The 17,709-nt window shown below is 56.7% G+C and overlaps 1 protein-coding gene across 2 annotated transcripts in view; it reads right to left on the reverse strand.

The window, feature by feature from the left end:
• Positions 1-2,159: 2,159 nt before the first annotated feature.
• Positions 2,160-17,709, reverse strand: part of MID2 (midline 2) — an 84,746-nt gene continuing 69,196 nt past the window's right edge. The window contains exons 6-10 of one of the 2 annotated variants that reach the window (XM_075161836.1): positions 17,155-17,298; positions 11,936-12,097; positions 5,802-6,009; positions 2,415-2,786; positions 2,160-2,211 (exon numbers count right to left, since the gene is read on the reverse strand). In XM_075161836.1, the coding sequence (XP_075017937.1) occupies positions 2,190-2,211; positions 2,415-2,786; positions 5,802-6,009; positions 11,936-12,097; positions 17,155-17,298 (908 nt within the window). In that variant the 3' untranslated portion in view covers positions 2,160-2,189. Of the gene's footprint in view, positions 2,787-5,801; positions 6,010-11,935; positions 12,098-17,154; positions 17,299-17,709 lie in introns of both variants that reach the window. The other variant, XM_075161835.1, reaches the window with a different exon arrangement.

Raw genomic sequence — 17,709 nt, forward strand, 5'->3', positions numbered from 1 at the left:
CGCACGCTGGGGCCAGAAGCAGCAAATAAAGCCGCTCCGTCCGCTCGGGAGGGATGCAGCGCCCGCCGCAAGCCCCTGCCACGCACCACGGGAAAGCAGCCTGGATCAGAGGCAAAATCACCCTCGGCTTGGCTGTGCAGGTGGCAGATCCCTTCCCCGCAGGGGACACCCGCCTCCCTTCCCGCAGCATCAGGCGGCCAGTCACCAAAAATGTCAGCCGGGTAAAGCGGAGGGGTGCTGTGCCGAGAAACAGGCTCTTTTTATACACACTCTCCCTGGACAAAGCTATCGCCTGGCAGCTGCCACCCCCAGACTTAAGGACAAGTGTCCCCCAGGCCGAGTTGCTGGTGGGGAGCACCCACTTTTGGACAGGGCCAACTGGCTCCAGCCGAGTTCAACCAGCCCCCCCTGCGGCCCTTGTGGGACAAGCCTCGAGGTGCTGTCACCCTGTCTGAACCGGCCACCTACCCCTCCAAGGCTGGGCTTTGAGGTAGTTCCCTATCAGCAAGGTCCAAAAAAAGAAAGGAAAAGGCTGGCAGAGCTAGGAGGTCTCAGCCTGACGGTCCCCGTGCAATGCCACCGAGGCATCTGACAGCCCCACATCCAGAGGAGAAAAAGGGGTTTTCAAACGCCACGGACCAAAGCTCAAGCACCAGCCCGTCTTGGGCCACCGTGCTGCCCGACCTCCTCGCTTCCCCCGGCATCCCACCACACCGTGCCGCCCGCCGTGGGTGCGACGCGGACATCCACACGCCCACCTGCCCCGAGTCGTGCCACGGACCCTGGCTGCAGCTGCCTGCGCTGGGTCTTTGCTCCCTGCGACACAGGGACCGGTGTGCCCGGCCCAGCTCCTCCTGGCTTTTAAGCAAATGTGGCCAGGGGACTTGGTGCTTGTGGTTACTGGGAGCACTGCTGGCAGCCAAAGAGCTCCCAGTAACCAGGGGCTGGAGCCCCTGGGACGGATTCAGTCCTTTGCCACAGAGCAAACAGGACGGCTCCACGCTTACACCGCCATGGTGGAGAACAAACCAAGAGCCAAGATTCGGGGTAATAAATTGAGATTTTGGGTCATAAAGCAGAGAGATGGTCTTTGGGCAGGACTTGACCATCTGCTCAGCACGGGGAGATGTGTTTTTTCTGCAGGGAGACCAGACATAGAACTAATGGAGGTCTACGTGGAGCCATGCGTGGCGGGGCACAGCATCAGGAAGGAGCATCTGCCAAACCTCTGTGCCGGGGGAGAGATGCTCCTTGGCTTGCTCCTTAAGGGAGGGGCCTCCACTCCTGGCGAGCTCGCGAAGGAGGAGACACGGTGGGATGGGGGTCCGCGGCCGGCTGCCCTCCACTGTTGGACTGCAAACCCAGCCGAGCACAGGGAACACGGCCAGCAGCAGCATGCACGCGGCCGGGAGAGGCAGCGGGACCGTTCTTCCAGCGCTGCCTTCGCTCTCGCAGACCATCCACCACACAACCACCATCCACCGCATAACCACCATCCGCCACACAACCACCATCCACCGCATAACCACCATCCGCCGCATAACCACCATCCGCCACACAACCACCATCCGCCACACAACCACCATCCGCCGCATAACCACCATCCACCGCATAACCACCATCCACCGCATAACCACCATCCGCCGCATAACCACCATCCGCCACATAACCACCATCCACCACACAACCACCATCCGCCACACAACCACCATCCGCCACATAACCACCATCCGCCGCATAACCATCATCCACCACACAACCACCATCCACCACACAACCACCATCCACCACATAACCACTGCCCATGCTCACCAAGTGCGAGGGGTCTATGCAATTACCTACCAAACCAGAGAAGCTGCCAAACTTCAGCCAAACAGAAAGTCCTTTCCAGAAAACGATGCTCAGGTCCCACCGGGCTCTCGAGACAAGCCACCAGCTGGCTCCAGAAAGCCAATCCCTCCTGCTCCAACCTGCGCCTTGCGGGGACGCCGAGACGTCCTCCTGACCACAGCAGCGCCTCAGAAGGTCACCCAAAAACCCACCCCAGCCTTTCCAGCCCCCAAGGGAAGACAAAACCATCCGGGTGACAATCCGCTTCGGGAGCGATCGCAGCACACCACCAAGGAGTTGCACAACCCGCACTCGCACACAAGCGGAGCTCGCCAACAGGAGTTTATTTTCAGCCGCAGTTAGAGGTTCTTCCTCTTTCCCCTTAAAAAAAAAATGGAGCTGCATGTGGGAAGGCGCTCGCTTGCTGGAGTGTTACGGCTGCAGGGCGGCTCTCCGGCACGGCTGCCGGCAGGCTCCCGGCGGCCGACTCTGACCGCTGGCACCCGCCGGCATCGCAGGTGCCGCCGCGGGGCACGGGCAGGGCTGGGGCAGCCTAGTGACAGGCTTTCATCCCTGATACGTACGGGGACTCCTGGGGCCTGCAGTTACACTCCTGCTGCTCTGGGTAATCTATGAAGTCCGGGGCGGGCAGACCCGAGAGGATCATCAAGGATTTGTTCCAGATGGTGAAGGTGGGACACACTGGCAGGATGAAGGAGACTTCGAAGGTGTGGAGGTGGAGGGAGTTGGCCGGGTCGTAGAAGGAGAGCGCGTTGTTGTCGTAATCCAGGAGGACGCCGAGGCGCTTCATCTGCGGGTGGACCTCCACCAGCATCTCCTTGTTGTTGTGCCTCACCACAAAGTTGTTGTTGCAGCGGGAGAAGACCCAAGACGAGGAGTTCTTCCCGATCCACTCGTTCTTGGGGGCCGACTTGTAAGCCACGCCGATGGCGTACCTGGAAGAGAGGAGAAGCTTTGCTTAGCGACCTTCAGCGTCGGTGCAGGACTAAGTCCAGCCCCGGCGGCTGCTGGCACACCGTGCTTTGGAAGTCCGCCTGACTGTGGAAGCAGCAGGGCAACAGCTTTACGTGACTGAAAAGCCGCTTGCAGAGGCTTGGCTGGGGAAAAGCATCGCTCCCTCTCCATACAACCTCCTGCTGCCAGGCGGGGCGAGAGGCGGCGGTGACACAGCCGGGCGCTTTCAGCAGGAGCCGTCCATTTTAGCCCCATTGTGCTGCACAAGCAGCTCTAACAACGCAGCAGCTTGACAAAGCTGCTGTAATGCCTCCCCAGAAAAGGCCTTCTGGGGCTCTGCCTGGTAGAGGCTTTTCATAATAAGCCCCAATTGTTTCGCTTCTGAGCGTGCTTTGTGTGAAGGCGTTTTTCATCCCGGGGGCGGATGGGAGGCTGAGCCCGATGGCAGTGAGCACCGGGAGCGGTTTCTGAGCTGGGGCTGCTGCTGTGCTTGCTCCCTGAGCCCCCCTTCCCCACGAGAGAGGGGAGACAGGCACAGCCAGAAACCAGAGCCAGCTCTCTGGGTCAGGGAGCGGGGTTTTCTCTGGTAATGACCCCCGAGCATCAGCGCTGGTGTTCTGCCCCAGGCAGCAGCTGCAAGCACGGGTTCAGGGAAAGGCAAGAAGTGACACCCCTCTCCTCCAAACCCCCGGGACAAAAAGCTCCTGACCCGCTCCCCCTGCCACTGCAGCGCAGAGCTGCCGGCCCACGGCGAGACCTTCCCTCCCGGCTATGCCTGAAGCCCCTGGGAGAAGAGCATCATTTCCCTGAAGCTTGTGGTCATGAGTCAGGGGGCATGAAGACAGCGTGTGCCACGTCTCTTCGGGTTTTGACCGCTGTCACTCTCTGTTCTCAAAATCCCCCTGGTCAGTTGGAAGAACCAGCAAGCTCTGGTCAAGAGCGACCGGCTGGGGAGAGCAGGATGGGGCAGAAAGGCAAAACCAGGCGACGATCCGTTCCCCAAACCAGGCTGGTGTGCTCTGTGTCCCTTGCGGATCTCTTTGAGGGAGAGGAGCCGTGTTTTGCAGCAGCACTCAAATACCAGTTCCTCCTCGGCTGGAGCTCCCGGAGACGCAGGCGGGTTTCTAGGACCAGCCGAGTCCTGGCTGCACACCGCGAAGGAGGCAGCACGCGCACAGCGCCGGCAGCCGTAACGTGTGAAAGTACCGCCCTGCCTGCGGCGGCAACGAAGGGATGGGGTGAAGCGGGGAAGGGCTGTCGGTGCCAGTGCGGGCGCTGAGGCGTGGGGGGACGGGAGGTGGCACTGAAGGCAGCTGAGAGCTGCAGGTCCCACTCCGCCTTTGACCAAGGCATCCTTGCTATGAGCCTCTCCAGGACCCAGGGCTCCAGGCTCGCTCTGACTCACCGCCACAGCCGACTCAATTAGCTGCCTTCCGGCACACGGCCATGCCCATTCTGCACCTGAACGCACCCGTCCACAGAGCCCAAGGAGCTGCTGTATATTTGAAAGCTATTTCCTCCTCTGAAGGTCTGGCAGTATTCAGTCATCAGCAAAACAACACCTGGAACAGATCCATTTCTAAGAAACAGCTCCAGTTACAATTATTGCTTGAGAAACAACTGACAAATCGATTTGCTGAAGTCAGAAACTGCTTTTTAACGAAGGGTGCACTACCTTGCATCCCTGACTCACCCTTTCTGCTTGCATGCGTTTTGCAGGCAGGGGCTTGGGCTTGAGGGCAAGCCTGGGCTGGGGATGCCTGCTGAGATGCAGTAGGGAGGTGCTGCGGGGCCAAGGATGCTCCTTGCCACTACTGGGAGCGAGAAGCTGTACTTGGGGCAGGGCTTCTGTGCAAGCATCTCTGGCAAGGGTGCTGGCGAGAAGGCAGCGGGCCGCTGGGGAGGAATGGGGCTAAATCCTCATCCTTGTAGCCCCTGGGAATGCTGCCTTCATCTCCCACGGAGCACAGGGAGGCTTGGCTCTCGCCCTCCCACCCTCGCAGCGTCCACCTGTGGAGCCTGGACCAGAGAAGAGCCGCGAAACCTCAGCTGAGAGCAATCACTGCGGAGGAGGCACTGCATCCTGGGCCGCCGCTGCTCCTCGTGCTCCACCAAGCCTGGTGGCCTTCAGCAGATGCCAGAGTGGCTGGCGGTGGGGACAAAGCTCTGTGTTCCTGCTGATGGGAGGGAGACGTGGACTCGTCCTCCCTCGAGGGAAGCAGCTCGTGGCAATGAAGGCGGCCTCTCCCGAGGCAGAGCCACGCAGCAGCAGCACAGGGCGATGGAGAGCAAACGGCAAGTGAAGCACCACCCTCTGCTTTGCCCCCCTGGCCCCTTTACCATCTCAGGGCAGAGATGTACATCCCTACGAGCAGGGGGACCCGCTGCTTGGGATGGTTTCTCCTGCCAGCCTGCAACGTTGGGGTACGAATATAGGGTGAAAAAGAGTGAAGCAGGCATGGGACAGGCTCCCCCTGCGCTGCCTGCCCTCACAGGGATATTTCAGTGGCTCACCAGGCCTTTGCAAACCTCCCCTGGAGACATCCCTGTCTCCTCTGCTTAGCCATGGTCCCCCTCTGCTTAGCCTTCCAGCTCAGACTTCATAACCACGTCTGGCCCAGCTAAGTGGGACCTTGCACGAGACAGCCCAGGGGAGGGCACTGCACTGGGAAAACCAGCAGATTTAAAGCTCCGTGCTCTGCGTCGGGGTGAGATTTGAGCCCTGGCAGGCATTAGCAGGTTCACAGGTGAGGGAAATGAAGATACAAGCTTCACCTTGCAGCCTGACAAGATTAGACCCAAAAGCCTCTGGCAGAGAGGAGAAACTCATAAACCTCTTGAAAGCCACAGCCATCCAGATTTAAGGTCTCGACCACCTCCCTGCCCATGAGCAGCTCTACCAAAACCCTGGCCTTTAACCCTAGTGTGTCCCGCAACATCTCTGGGGAAATCTGAGGGCCTCTAGGAGAGGGAGGGAAGACAACGGTGCTGCCTACCAGGTCGAGGATCCCACCACCACCTCCCAGTAGTGGCAGCCGCTGTCAATGAAGACGTTGCCTGCCGCGCCATAGCATCCTGTCCCACTGAACCTCTCGGGCGTGTGGCTCTTCTTCAAGGAGCTCTCGTCCTTCTCCATCTGCAGCCCGTCATTGGAGATCTTCAACTTCTTGTGAGCCATCTTGGGGTCCAGCTTAAAAGGCTGACCTGTTAGAAGACGACACAGATTAGGATTTATGTTTGTTACCATCATCGTGCAGGCAGAACGTGGCAGGAAACATCTGCCCCAGGCCCTTTGGACATCCTCCGTGAGCCAAAGGTTCCCCCAGCAGCCAAGGACACTGGATTACAGATGCCCAGCAAGACACCGAGGCACATCCACGTGCCTTGTGCATCTATTGTCACGGGCTGATCCATAAGTCATCGGTCCCCGGGCTGCTCCTGTGCCCCCGGTGCCTGCAGCGGCTTCCCCAGCCCTGCTGGAAGGAGAGAGCCAGTCACTGCTGCAGCGCCTGCAAGCAAACCACCACCCCAGGCACCGCCAGCGAGACAGAGGGGAGCAGGGACGGGAGCAGCACTCGCACCTTGGGCTTATTCCCCAGCCCGGGAATCACCCACCTTCCCGGACCGAAGAGAGGGAAAGGAGGTGAACTCGAAAATGCAGAGATAAATGAGCTGAAGGGAGTGAGCCCTCTGCCCCGGGGAGGATCTCGAGAGCAGCCAGGCTGGGCAGCACGGCACGTCGGGCAGGGATCCTTAAGTGAGGGGCTGGGGAACGTCCGGGGTCTCCTTATTGAGCACCACCCCCTTCGAACGCCTCATTCCCCAAGAGAGCAACTCCCTTTCGCCCTCTGTGATGTAAAATGTTGTGGCAGAAACAGGGGGATGTTTCCAGGTAGTGGAAATGGCACTGAAGGTGCCATCCAGATGCACTGCGAACCAAAGGCAGGGCACGTAGCCTGAATTCCTGAATGGATCCATACTTTATTAGCAGTAATGAGAGTTATATGAGCACAGGGAAGGGAGAACAGACCCTTAAGTGCTGGTATAACGATACTGAATCACAGAAGCGGTACTGCAGCACCGAGCACGTCCCTGAATCCCCATCAGCAGCGAGGCAGACTGCTCCCCGTAGTGCACAGGCTGCTATTACATGTTATAGGAAGCACGCCTGAGGTTTTCCAGCGCTTCTCCGCTGCCAAACAAGGTCTCACCGCTCGGAGAATACAGTCTGGGCTGTGCAGGCGGTGGTGGAAGCAAATGAAAGGCGTCGGGTCCAGCCCGTGTTTAGCGGAGGCTGGCAGGGAGGTGTGAGCACAGGGCCAGCCAGCGAGCGCACACCCCGGGGCTTCCTCCGCAATTAACAGCACTGAGGCTGATGGATTTTGCAGGTCTTTAATGCTGGCTTGAAACCCAACTGCAAGTCCTTTGTAACGTTACCAGCACACAGAAAGCCAAACTGCTTCCTAATGGACACGCACTGGCTGTCCTGCTCACTTTGGTAAAACCCTCCTGAAGATCCGCAAGGCCAAGGGAACATCTGCCCTCCCTCGCGCCGATAACACCGTCTCTTTTGGGCACCAGCTCCGCCACACATTCAACAGCGAGCACTAAGGATCTTTCTGGAAGGCTCCAATTTTTGGTGCCATGCAGCTTCGCTGCAAAACTAACCGAGTCCAGGTCTTGTGCGTGCAGGGACACAGGTGGGGATGGGGTCAGGAAAACACTTGCAAACACAGACTTATCCAGTATGGAGGGTCGGGGATTTGGTGCCTCTTCTGCTCGGGCTGCTCGTGGGCAGCCCTGCCAGCGGTGCCCAGGCTGATGCCCAGCCCCTGAACCCCACTGCCCTGCCAGAGCGGCTCTTCTGAGTCGCTTCTCTTTCGAGGGGGAATTCACAACCCCTTTTGCGTCAATGCTTTTTTTCCCTCCTTTAATAATTTAGGGTCATTTTAAGATGAGGTGTGGAAAGGAGACGCCAGAAGGTTGCGTTTTGAGAAGCTCGAAACACAGCCCTCCACTTTGGGGCGGCGAGGGCAGGGAGCCAGTGTGTTTGGGGAGCCTCTCTGCTCCCTGCTCCAGCGTTTTCCCGTCACTCTCCTTGCTCTCGGTTCAGGACGAACTTCAGCTTCTCTATACAGCCCCATTTTTTTTGTATGGCTAAATGAGTTTGCCCAGCCCTGAGGATCTCCTGGTCCATCCCTACATGGTCACAGCTCCAGGCACACACTGTGCCGCGGCTTACCCCTCTGTGCAACACCCCCGGGGTGCTGAGGGCTGGTGACCGACCCTTTCTGGCTGCTGCTGCAAAAGAAAAGCTACTCTGGGCAACTGCTGCTCCTTCCCCGCACCCTCCTACGGGGAGTACGGCACCATCCCCAGGGAGCCCCGCCAAGCCCGTGGGCACCGCGCCGCCAGGAAGGGGCTGAGCGTGGGGCAGTGGGGTCCCACGAGAGCCGAGGGTTTTTCCTGCGGAGAGTACCAGCAGGGGTGGAAATTCTGCACCAAACATTTCTGCAATAGCCTGTCATCAGTAGCGCTGATGACAAAGCGTGACTGATGAAGGCATCGGATGGCTGTGGCAGGAGCCAGCTCTTCCGAGCCACCGAGCCTGGCCAGGGACACTGGCGAGCAGGCGCTCTGCTCCGCCGCAGCCCCTCGCCGCTGGCACCAGCAGGGAGCCCGACGGGGCGAGGGCCTTGGGACCGCGCATTAAAGACCGCTGCATAATGCAGGAATAGCAGGCATAAAATTAAATTGCACATGCAACTTAATTCTGGTGCTTTTTAAATCCTGTGCTCTTGGCTTTGCAAATTTCATGGTGTTTTGGTTTTTTTTCCCCCAGAGGTTTTTCCATCTGTAATTCCTTATTTTTTTCTTAAAGGGAACTGCAACGTGGAGTCCCGGTACATTATCAGCTGCATGTGAACCCACATCAACAGTGCAGCTGAGCTAAAGCAGCTGCTGAGCAGCAGTGACAGCGATCTCCTTTCCACGGGTCAGAAAAAAGTCCTCCATGCTCTGCCCCAGCCCACATCACTCCCGGAGAGACGTGTAAAACGATGGGGCTGCCTTCAGCTCCTGGCTCTGCAGGCAACCCCGCGTGGTGCAGACGGTGCTGCAGGGCAGGGCAGCAGGGACTGTCACACCAGGGCCCTCGGCACAGCTCTGGTTATAGATCTGCTGCCGCGGTGACGTCCTGCAGCGGGGGCTCGTTCTCGGCGCCGGGGACGCTTCCCACGCTCACAGCATTTCTCACGGCCGCCTGTGCAGCCCTGGCCGGGCTGGGAGGACAGCCCTGCCCGCGCTCCTCCTCTGGGCTGGGGTGTGACAGCACCGGGACACAGGTTATGCAGAAGCTCAACCAGACCTGGGTGAGCTGCCCAGCACTCCCCCGCCGCCTGCTTCCAAAGCACAGACTTCACCTACCTCCTTATTCTGCTACGATTTCCCTCCAGAAGCCCCCAGACTACCCCTGTTTTCACAGACGAAACACCAAGATGTTGTAAAGAAGCAAACTGCATTCTAGTGGGTTTTGTCGCTGTGAGTTTTCATGCAAGATACAGTAAAGAGCATATAGATACCGGACAGGATTTCTATAGGGATTCATCGACTTTAGCACAAAGCAAACTGAATAGGGCAGCTGCAGCAAAACACCTTAAATAACTGCAAACAACTTAAAACCCAGGCTTTGGTACCTGGAGTGCTCCCGGGAGCCGTGCTATGGACACCGAGTCTGGGCGAGGAGAAACGCCCGCACCAACGCTATGCAGCGAGGGGGTTCCCAAGGAACCGTTGCGAACAGCCGGCAGCATTAGCTGTGGCAAGGCTGGAGAGCTTTCCAGTGCGACGCCGTAATGGAGCTCATCCGCGCGGCTCTCTGGTACCTGATGGTAGCTCGCGTTGATTTTCCTCGGAGCCCAATTTGCTAGATAATTGAGTTGAGAGGCCTGAAAGTAAAGCTGCAAATTGGGAGTGACCCGCCCCCTCCTTTCCTCTAGCTATTTTAATATTTCTCTAGCTATCTTTTTCCAGCAGTAATGCAAAGAGACAAGCTCTGAGGAACCGAGGTATAAAAATACTCGGCTCCGTCAGGAGAGAGACAGTCACAGCCCTTTCCACGAAGATGACCCCTTTTTAAGGTCAGTGTGAACAACTGGAGCCCAACCCTTGTCGCTGGTTTGTGCTGGCACATCCTGGCCCGAGGGCTCGATAATATCTGCAGACAGTGCGCTGTGATGGGCAAGATGGGAGTTAAAAAGCAGGCTGGGCTGCAAAATCTTGCTCGGGACAGCGGGCGTTTCAGAGGACGCAGAGAAAGGAGAGCACCCTGTTGCCACATAACGACAAATACAGGCAGGAGAAATGGCCAGCGAGGATGTGCTGGGGGTGCAGCACGAAGCGGCGGCACCTTCAGCCGGCACCCCCTGATGACAAGCACCTAAGACCCCGGAGGAGCCCTTGTACACCGAGGCTGGCCACAGAAAGAAAATACATGAATATATATTATATACATATATATCGCTAAATCAACCATTCAGAACTTTCCCTAAACTCTGTTTATGGGCTGCAGATAAACGCCGAGACAGTGGCAGAGAGGGGTGCGTGCCCGCTAACGCCGTGCGCCTCCCCGCCCCATCGCCCGAGCGGGAGCCGCCGGGATCGGCTCCTGGGCCGTTCGGTCCGTGACAGGAGCCCCTGGCACACCCAAAACTGCCGTCACACACAACCGCTCGTATAGCGCTTCAGGGAGGCCTGAGACCTTAAACATGCAGGAAGCTGCTGCAGACACATCCCTGCAACAAGGGGAGTTCCAAACCCGACCGGGCTCCTATTTTTGGACTAGATCGAGTCCATCTCCGAAGAGGAGCCCTCAGCAGCGTGTTGGCGTCTCTGACGACTGACACTCAGTTAAAAAAACAAAAGAGCAAGGTCCCCCGGGAGCTGCTACCGAAGCAAACCGCCCTCGCTTCCCCCTGCTGCTGTGGCACACCGTCGCTCTCGGCTTGTCAACCCACCCATTTCTTATTTCCAGAGCGAGCACCTTCCAAAGCACGGGGAAGCACTTAAAAACAGCAACCACAGGAGGGATACATTTTTAATAAACAAGGCAGAATTGGATTGGAATTTGCTTCTCAGCAGCTTCCCTCCAGTCCCACTGCTACACTGCCTTTACTTAATTTCATTTGGTTTAAAGTCGCGCAAAGAAAATGAGGAGGCGGAGGTGATAAATCATCTTGAAAGCCTAGTCAAGGCAGCAGCGACTGCAACGTCGGGAAAGGAAACACAAGGGAGGGCTGGGCTCGCCGGGGCCGGGCAGGGGCAGCCTCGATGAGCCTCGGAGAGACGCGGGCACGGAGCAGGCAGCTGTGGGCAGAAGCCTGGAGAGCCGACTTGTTTTCTCCTGTCATTTCAGGCGTTTTGCGCTGTCTCTCCTGTGACGTCCCCCCGGGCAGCGGGTGCCAACGCTGCCCTTCCACGGGAAAAGGCTTCCCTCCTCCCACCGCAAACCCAGAAACTCCCTCCTTGCCGGGACGGATCCGGCTCTGCTGCCCTCTGATTTTCGATCGAATCTCTCTCTGATTTCCCGAAACATGTTTAACCCTCCTTGGCCGTTCCCGGGGCGATGTGAAGTGCAACTTCTTTTCTGCTTTGCGTGCGGCTGCAAAGCCCCATCCACTACCACACAGACACTTTTCAATCTCCTTACAGCTCCCCAGAACTGCAACCCTCTGTGAGCAAAGCCATGCACAAACACACAATTGCCCTGGGACTCCATACATTAGCCCCAAAAAGCCCAGTGATGTAAAGCAACCACAAGGATGGACCTTCATGATCTCCTAAAATCCCAGCTGTCCCAGGGACCCGTAGGACGGGCGCTGGCAGGAGCAGAGAGCTGATGGGAGCCCCGGGCACTGCGTGGGGTAGCAGGAGACCATCCCTCGAGGCAGGGAAGGAACCGAGACACCAAGACGGGCATGTTAACTAATTTAAATAACCCAGGGGTCTCCGTCACGCTGCCAGCAGCTGCGGGCTCGCAGGGAGCAGCTCAGCCGTACCCCTTTGGACTCGAGCGCCGATGAAGCCGCTCTCCCACCACCCATCAACGCGAGGCGAGCGCCCGGGCACGTACTGTTTGTCTTGAGCCTGGCGGGTTCGCTGTTCCGGCTGCCCGCCTGGTTTATGGCCTTGACGAGGAAGATGTAGCGGGTGCCGCTCTGGAGCCCGTGGACGGTGTAGTGGTTCTGCTTGATGTTGGGGACGATCATCCAGCTGTCCATGGAGTTGTAGAGACCTGCGGTATGGGAGGGGGGCAAAAGATTTATTCACAGGAAAGGACAGAATACAAAGATCGCGTGCTGCTATCGCAGAGCTCACCGACCACGCATCCCTCAGGCTGATTTACCGCCTGCCTGAGCGTTAAGAGCACTGCAGAAAAACTTCCATAGATGATAAACCCCAGCAACTCAAAGCGCCTTTTCTGTTATCGCATGAAGGCAATGCTCGGTAAGGCAAAGCCGGGGTGGGGTGCTGGCATCTCAAGATGCCGCCGTGGGAAGTGGTGGGGAAAGGGTGCAGGGAGAGAGGAATCCAACCGGTGGCACCTTCCAGCCAGGGCAGATGGCACAGGCAGCTGCCGGTGCCCAGGAGCTGGTGATGCCCGCCATCATCCTCTCGCTTCTTCGCTCCTGCAGGACAACCTCCCAGCCGCTCCGGGGGCTGCAATATGCAATGCCAGCAGCAGGAAGGGACATGTTTGCACCCTAATCCTCCTGCGGCGCTCAGTGCTCCGGGGTGGGAAGCAATAATCCATGTCCAAGGGATGCCGATGCTTCAGCTCCCTGTGTAGACTGGTCTGCAAAGTGGTGCAAAGAAAACTACAGCTCCCAGTGAAGGGAGCGGGATCTGGACGCTCGGAAAACATTCAGGAGCCTAAACTCTTTCTGGAAATGGAAAGGAATTAAGAGCCCAGAGACCGTGGAGGTGCTAAGCCCTAATGCTGCAGCGGAAAAAAGCAGAAGAGCCCTACATGGTGCCACAGACGCTGTTACCAGCACGGCTGGGGTGAGAATAACCTGCAGACTGCACAAGTACCCCGAGCAGCCAGCACTGGGGGAAAAGGAGGCTGTGGGTTTCGGGAGCACCCTCCGGTGCTGGCACCATCGGCCGGGGGACCGATGCCCCGGGCCACCCGCGGCAGCACACAGCAGCTCTGGGCTCTCAGAAAACGGCTTTGGGGCAGCTATCGCAACACGGGACTGCTGCTTTAAACTGAAAGAAGAACAAGGAGGAAGCTCAGAAGCAGTAGCTGGAGGCTTCTCGGATCCAGCGAGAGGAGGAGGTGGAAAGCGAGAGGTGAAAGCGAGACGATACGTGAGGAGCAGGTTGTGAATTAAGGGTGACTGGAGGGGGGCTTTAGCCTCCTACCGCCAGCACACATGTGCACGGCTGGAAAGCAGGAGCCTGGAAAACGCTCCACACCTCCTCTTTTAAGGCTTACATTTAAGGGTGTTTAGTTATCTCCGGTGGCTCGCTCAGCCGGAGGACAAGGGCAGGTTGCAGACATTGTCAGCCTGGATTTGGTTTAAACTATACATGGAAATGGCCCAGGGAGCAGAGCAGTGTAGAAAATAAAACAGATGTGATACCGATTGCATGCTACACGCAGAGCTGCTTTCATCGGAGCACACAGCTTTCAGCCAAGCACGGGTAGGTGTTATCTCCCTGCAGACAAGGACCAGCTTTGGATCCTTCATCGGAAAGGACAAGGTGGCTGAGAGACGACAGTCTGGGAATGATTTGGCCTCCCAAGCAGGTTTCTGTCCCAAAACAACCAAGAAGGGGTTGGCCTTGAAGACTGAGGGCTTCTATCCTTGCCAAAGCTTAAAAAAATCCTTTTTATTGCAGCTTTCGTCATCCATAAAAATGTCCAACTCCTGCCGAGCGCTTGGCTTTAAAGAGAGCGTGAAGGGGATGGTTTCCACAGGCCAACTGTGTGCTCTTTGAAAAGGCATTTCCTTTCTCGGGAAGCCCCCTCGTGCTCCTGCGAGGTGAGCCCGAGCACACTATTTCCAGTGTCTCTTCATGCATGAGTTCAGCCAGGACTCAAACGCTCTCATCACCCAGACCTGACTGTGTTACTTCAAGTGACAATATATTATTCATCTTCTCCTCTGAGGTGTTAACCGATGTTTTCTTTACCCCTTCTATGAGGAGCTACCAAAGACGGCCGAGGAAGACGCTCCTGACCGGTGCCCCTCTGGGCTTTCCTCCAGAGCTGCCCTTGCTGTTCGTCACCCCTGCGGCTCCCGCAGCCCCCACCTGCCTCACGCCTGTGCCAAACCCACATTAGCCCACAGACTAATTCCCAAGCCCCTCGATGGACTGGAGTCCAAGCCACGCGCCCAGAGTGGCGTAGGGGAGAGGTGGGAGCCAGACCTTCCCCGAGGGGCCCCGGCACAGCCCCAGGGCAAGGGCACAACTGGCAGCGGGGGAAATCCTGGTTAGATAAGGGAAAAATTCTTCCGGCTGAGGGCGGGGAAGCACTGGAGCAGGGCCCTGAGAGCTGGGGACTCTCCATCCTTGGAGATGGTCGATGCTCAAGAAGCAAGCCCTGAGCAACCTGACCCAGCGCTAAGCCAGCCCGGCTTATGCAGAGTTGGTGCAAGACCTTTGGGTGTCCCTCCCCACCTGAACAACTCGGTGACACCACCATGGTCCACGTTTCTTCCTCAGCTGGCAGTGCAGGGGCGATGGAGGCTGGTGGCCATCTAAGAACGGAGCCAAAGAGGTTGCTGGGCTCTCCCCGGCTTTCGGAGAAGGACAAAATGCTGGAGACAACATGTTGTGGCTGGGGGAGGAGAGGAGAGCTGAGCAGGGGAAATCTAGCTGCTGCAGCACCGGGTACCCAAAACTAACCTCTGACCAAGGGGAAACAAATCACCTTGTTTTCCAAAATGAGGGCAAAGGCTGCTGGCCAAGGCTGGGGATGCAAGTGTTATCCAGCTTTGACAGTCGCAAGCAGTAACTTTCTCTGGCAGCTTCCTGCATGTTTTAAAGTGCACGTAACAGCCTTCCTGTGCCGCGACACTGCGCTCCCAGCACCGACGTCTTCCTGACCAGTGAGATAAACTGACAGCGGCCCAAAAAGTCCACTCTGAAGCATTTTGTCAGCACTTCCCACAACGGTAAGTGCTACTAAGGAAAACCAGGAATAAAACTTTCATGTAAGAGCCATGCTGTGGGGATGCTGTGCTCTTCTAAAGCACTGCTTCAGGACGGCCAGACTGGAAGCTATGTTTTTGTTCTCCCATTACAACATCCATATTGTTTTCTCGTATGAAACAGTTTCCCTGGACTTTCTCCTATAACCCAGCCCACAAGTTAACTTTCCTCCAGAATGCAAACCCCCTCCAATTTTAGGAAGAAGTCAGTGTTACAAGAAATCATAACAGGTACATATTTCTGGTACATATTTCTGACACCTCGAGGACTGCCGGGCACCCAAAGGAATTGCCGAGACTGGCAAGTTGTCCTTGGCTTTATGGCAAGGACAAACAAGCCAGCTTTTTCGTTTTTTCAAATAAACCTTCCTGACAACAAACAAGGAGGAAGACTAAATGGCTCCTGCAGACGTGACGCATCTGTCCTTGGGGGTGTGGGGGGGTGACAGTTTCCAGCCCTGGCTTTTTCAACATGCAGTTTCCCAGCACTCCCTAATGATAAGCCATGGTGTTAAAAAGCTCAGAGTCTGAGTCTCTTTTGATCAATTTAGGTGTGGGGGGGAGGAAATTAAATAGACATTTGGCACATTCCTTTAATCCCCTGGCTCATTTTACCTTCAAGCCTTCAGCTGATTCAGGATGTCTGATGAGCTCTGCCTGGCTAATATTAGAGCAAAACTCCAGCCCTGATGTCAGACGGGGAGGTTTGCACGTGTAGGTTCAACCACCTGAAGCCTCGGCGCGGCTGCAGGCAGAGCCTGCCTGCGACAGCTCAGCTTTGCCGTGCCCGGCGTCGCTTTGCACCCTCAGACCACGTTTGGCCCCGGCTGGTAGGAATCCTCCCGGGCACAGACTCCTCGACTAACGGTGATGCTGATGAGCAGCCCTACACCGCAGCCCCCGCACATGGCCGGGATGCCCTTGAAGGACATCTCTGGTCTTTAAGGTCCTGATCTTTGGAAGAGCGGCAGGAGGTCGCTGGGACAAAACGATGCTTTGCCAGAGGCGCTCCACTTCTCCCCAACAGGTCTCTCCCACCACCTCCTTCTCCCTTCGTTGCTTCTGCTTCCTGCATTGCCTTCACTGCTTCTGTTTTCCATCGCACTCCGGCAGCAGGACCAGGGGCAGAGTGCGTCCCTTCAAAGTCACCAGAATCACAAGCTCGCTTGCTCCTGCTCGCTCCGGTTGAAGATACACCACAGCTCCGAGGGTGCCTCGCAAACAACCAACCATCCATTGCGCGGGTGCCTCTGGATCCCATTACCTCCCTCCCCAAATGGTGGAGCCAGCTGTCAAATGCACAAAATATTTGTAATATTAAAAACCCCATAACTACCATAGTCTTCATCAAAAAACAAATATCCAGGAGGGAGCTTTGCATCTAAGAGGTTGCTGTCCTGACCTCATGGCAAGCCTGGGGGCAGGTTCAGCCCTATAAAACTGTTTTAAAGCTGTCCTGTTGCACTAGAAGATATCACGGCATGGAAAATAAGCTGAGCACCACACAGCCCATAAAGCCCAGGCTCTCCCAGAGGAGCTGGATGCTGTGACCTGAGCCGCAGGTCCTTGCTGTCCGAGCACAGTGCTTCCTAAGTGATTAGGTACCGCGACAGACCCGTCAGCGAGAGCCCTCCTCGGTCCTCGAATCCCATTCCTGCCGAACAAATATGTGGCCGTGTGGAAAAGTAATTAGGTACGACAGTTATTTTCAGGAAAAATTACCTGGACACGTGCCTCAATATTGTTATGGAGGATATATAAATCATGCTTAATTATCAGCCCACAGAGCAGCCGGCGCTGCCCTGCCCGTACGACGCCAGGGCGCGGTGTGAGATGTACACATCTGGTAGCTGTGAGATGGATGAGACCCTCTAATGCAGCAAACGCTTCACCGAGCCGGAGGTTGCAGACACCAAGTGCAGGGCAAAACAATTCAGTTAGGGACCCCCAGCATGGGGGGGTCCTCCACCATTTTCATTACAGCCCTGAGCAGTGTCCTCGGAGGATCCTTCGTTGCCGTTTCCTCCCCTAATTCCCAGCCTTTAAACCTGCTGATTCTCCCCAAGAACCTTTTTCTTCCCAAAGCGGACCACGGTCCCCCAAACCGAGCTGGCACGCAGCCACTTACTGATGAAGTTGGCTTGGCCGGTGAAGATGGTGTACTGCAGCTCGTAGGAGCTGACGCTGAACTCGTCCTCCGAGATCCAGTGGACGGTGATCGTGTCGTGGGAGGCCGTGCAAAGCTCCTCTCGGACGGATGGCGGGTTCGGAGCTGCGGGAGATCACAGATAACGCGTTTCAGTAAGTTTGTGCTTTGCTTTTCTTAATACACCTACGGCTTTTTTGCTCCCGTGAGGATAGAGATGGGCTTGTGCGGGGAGCAGAGTCTCTCAACACAACTGTCTCATTTTATCCGTCATTGTGTTTCCCACTTAACTAAACTTTTCAGTGCGATAACAAAACATGCAGGGGCCAGTGTGTTTTCAGGTGTGCCAGCGTGAGGGGTTATCGCTGCTGCCTCCGCCAGCTCTGACACCCCCACCCTGCAACAAGCGGAGAAGCCACTTCAAAATCCAGCTATTTCTCGGCACCGATTGTGAAATAAGTATTTCGTTCCATAACTGTTCCAGCCACATGTTTGTTGTTAATTTTTCATTGCAAGCTGAACTGCTTCACGATGAAG

The sequence above is a fragment of the Calonectris borealis genome, chromosome 13 (assembly GCF_964195595.1).
Source record: "Calonectris borealis chromosome 13, bCalBor7.hap1.2, whole genome shotgun sequence".
NCBI classification, from domain to species: domain Eukaryota; kingdom Metazoa; phylum Chordata; class Aves; order Procellariiformes; family Procellariidae; genus Calonectris; species Calonectris borealis.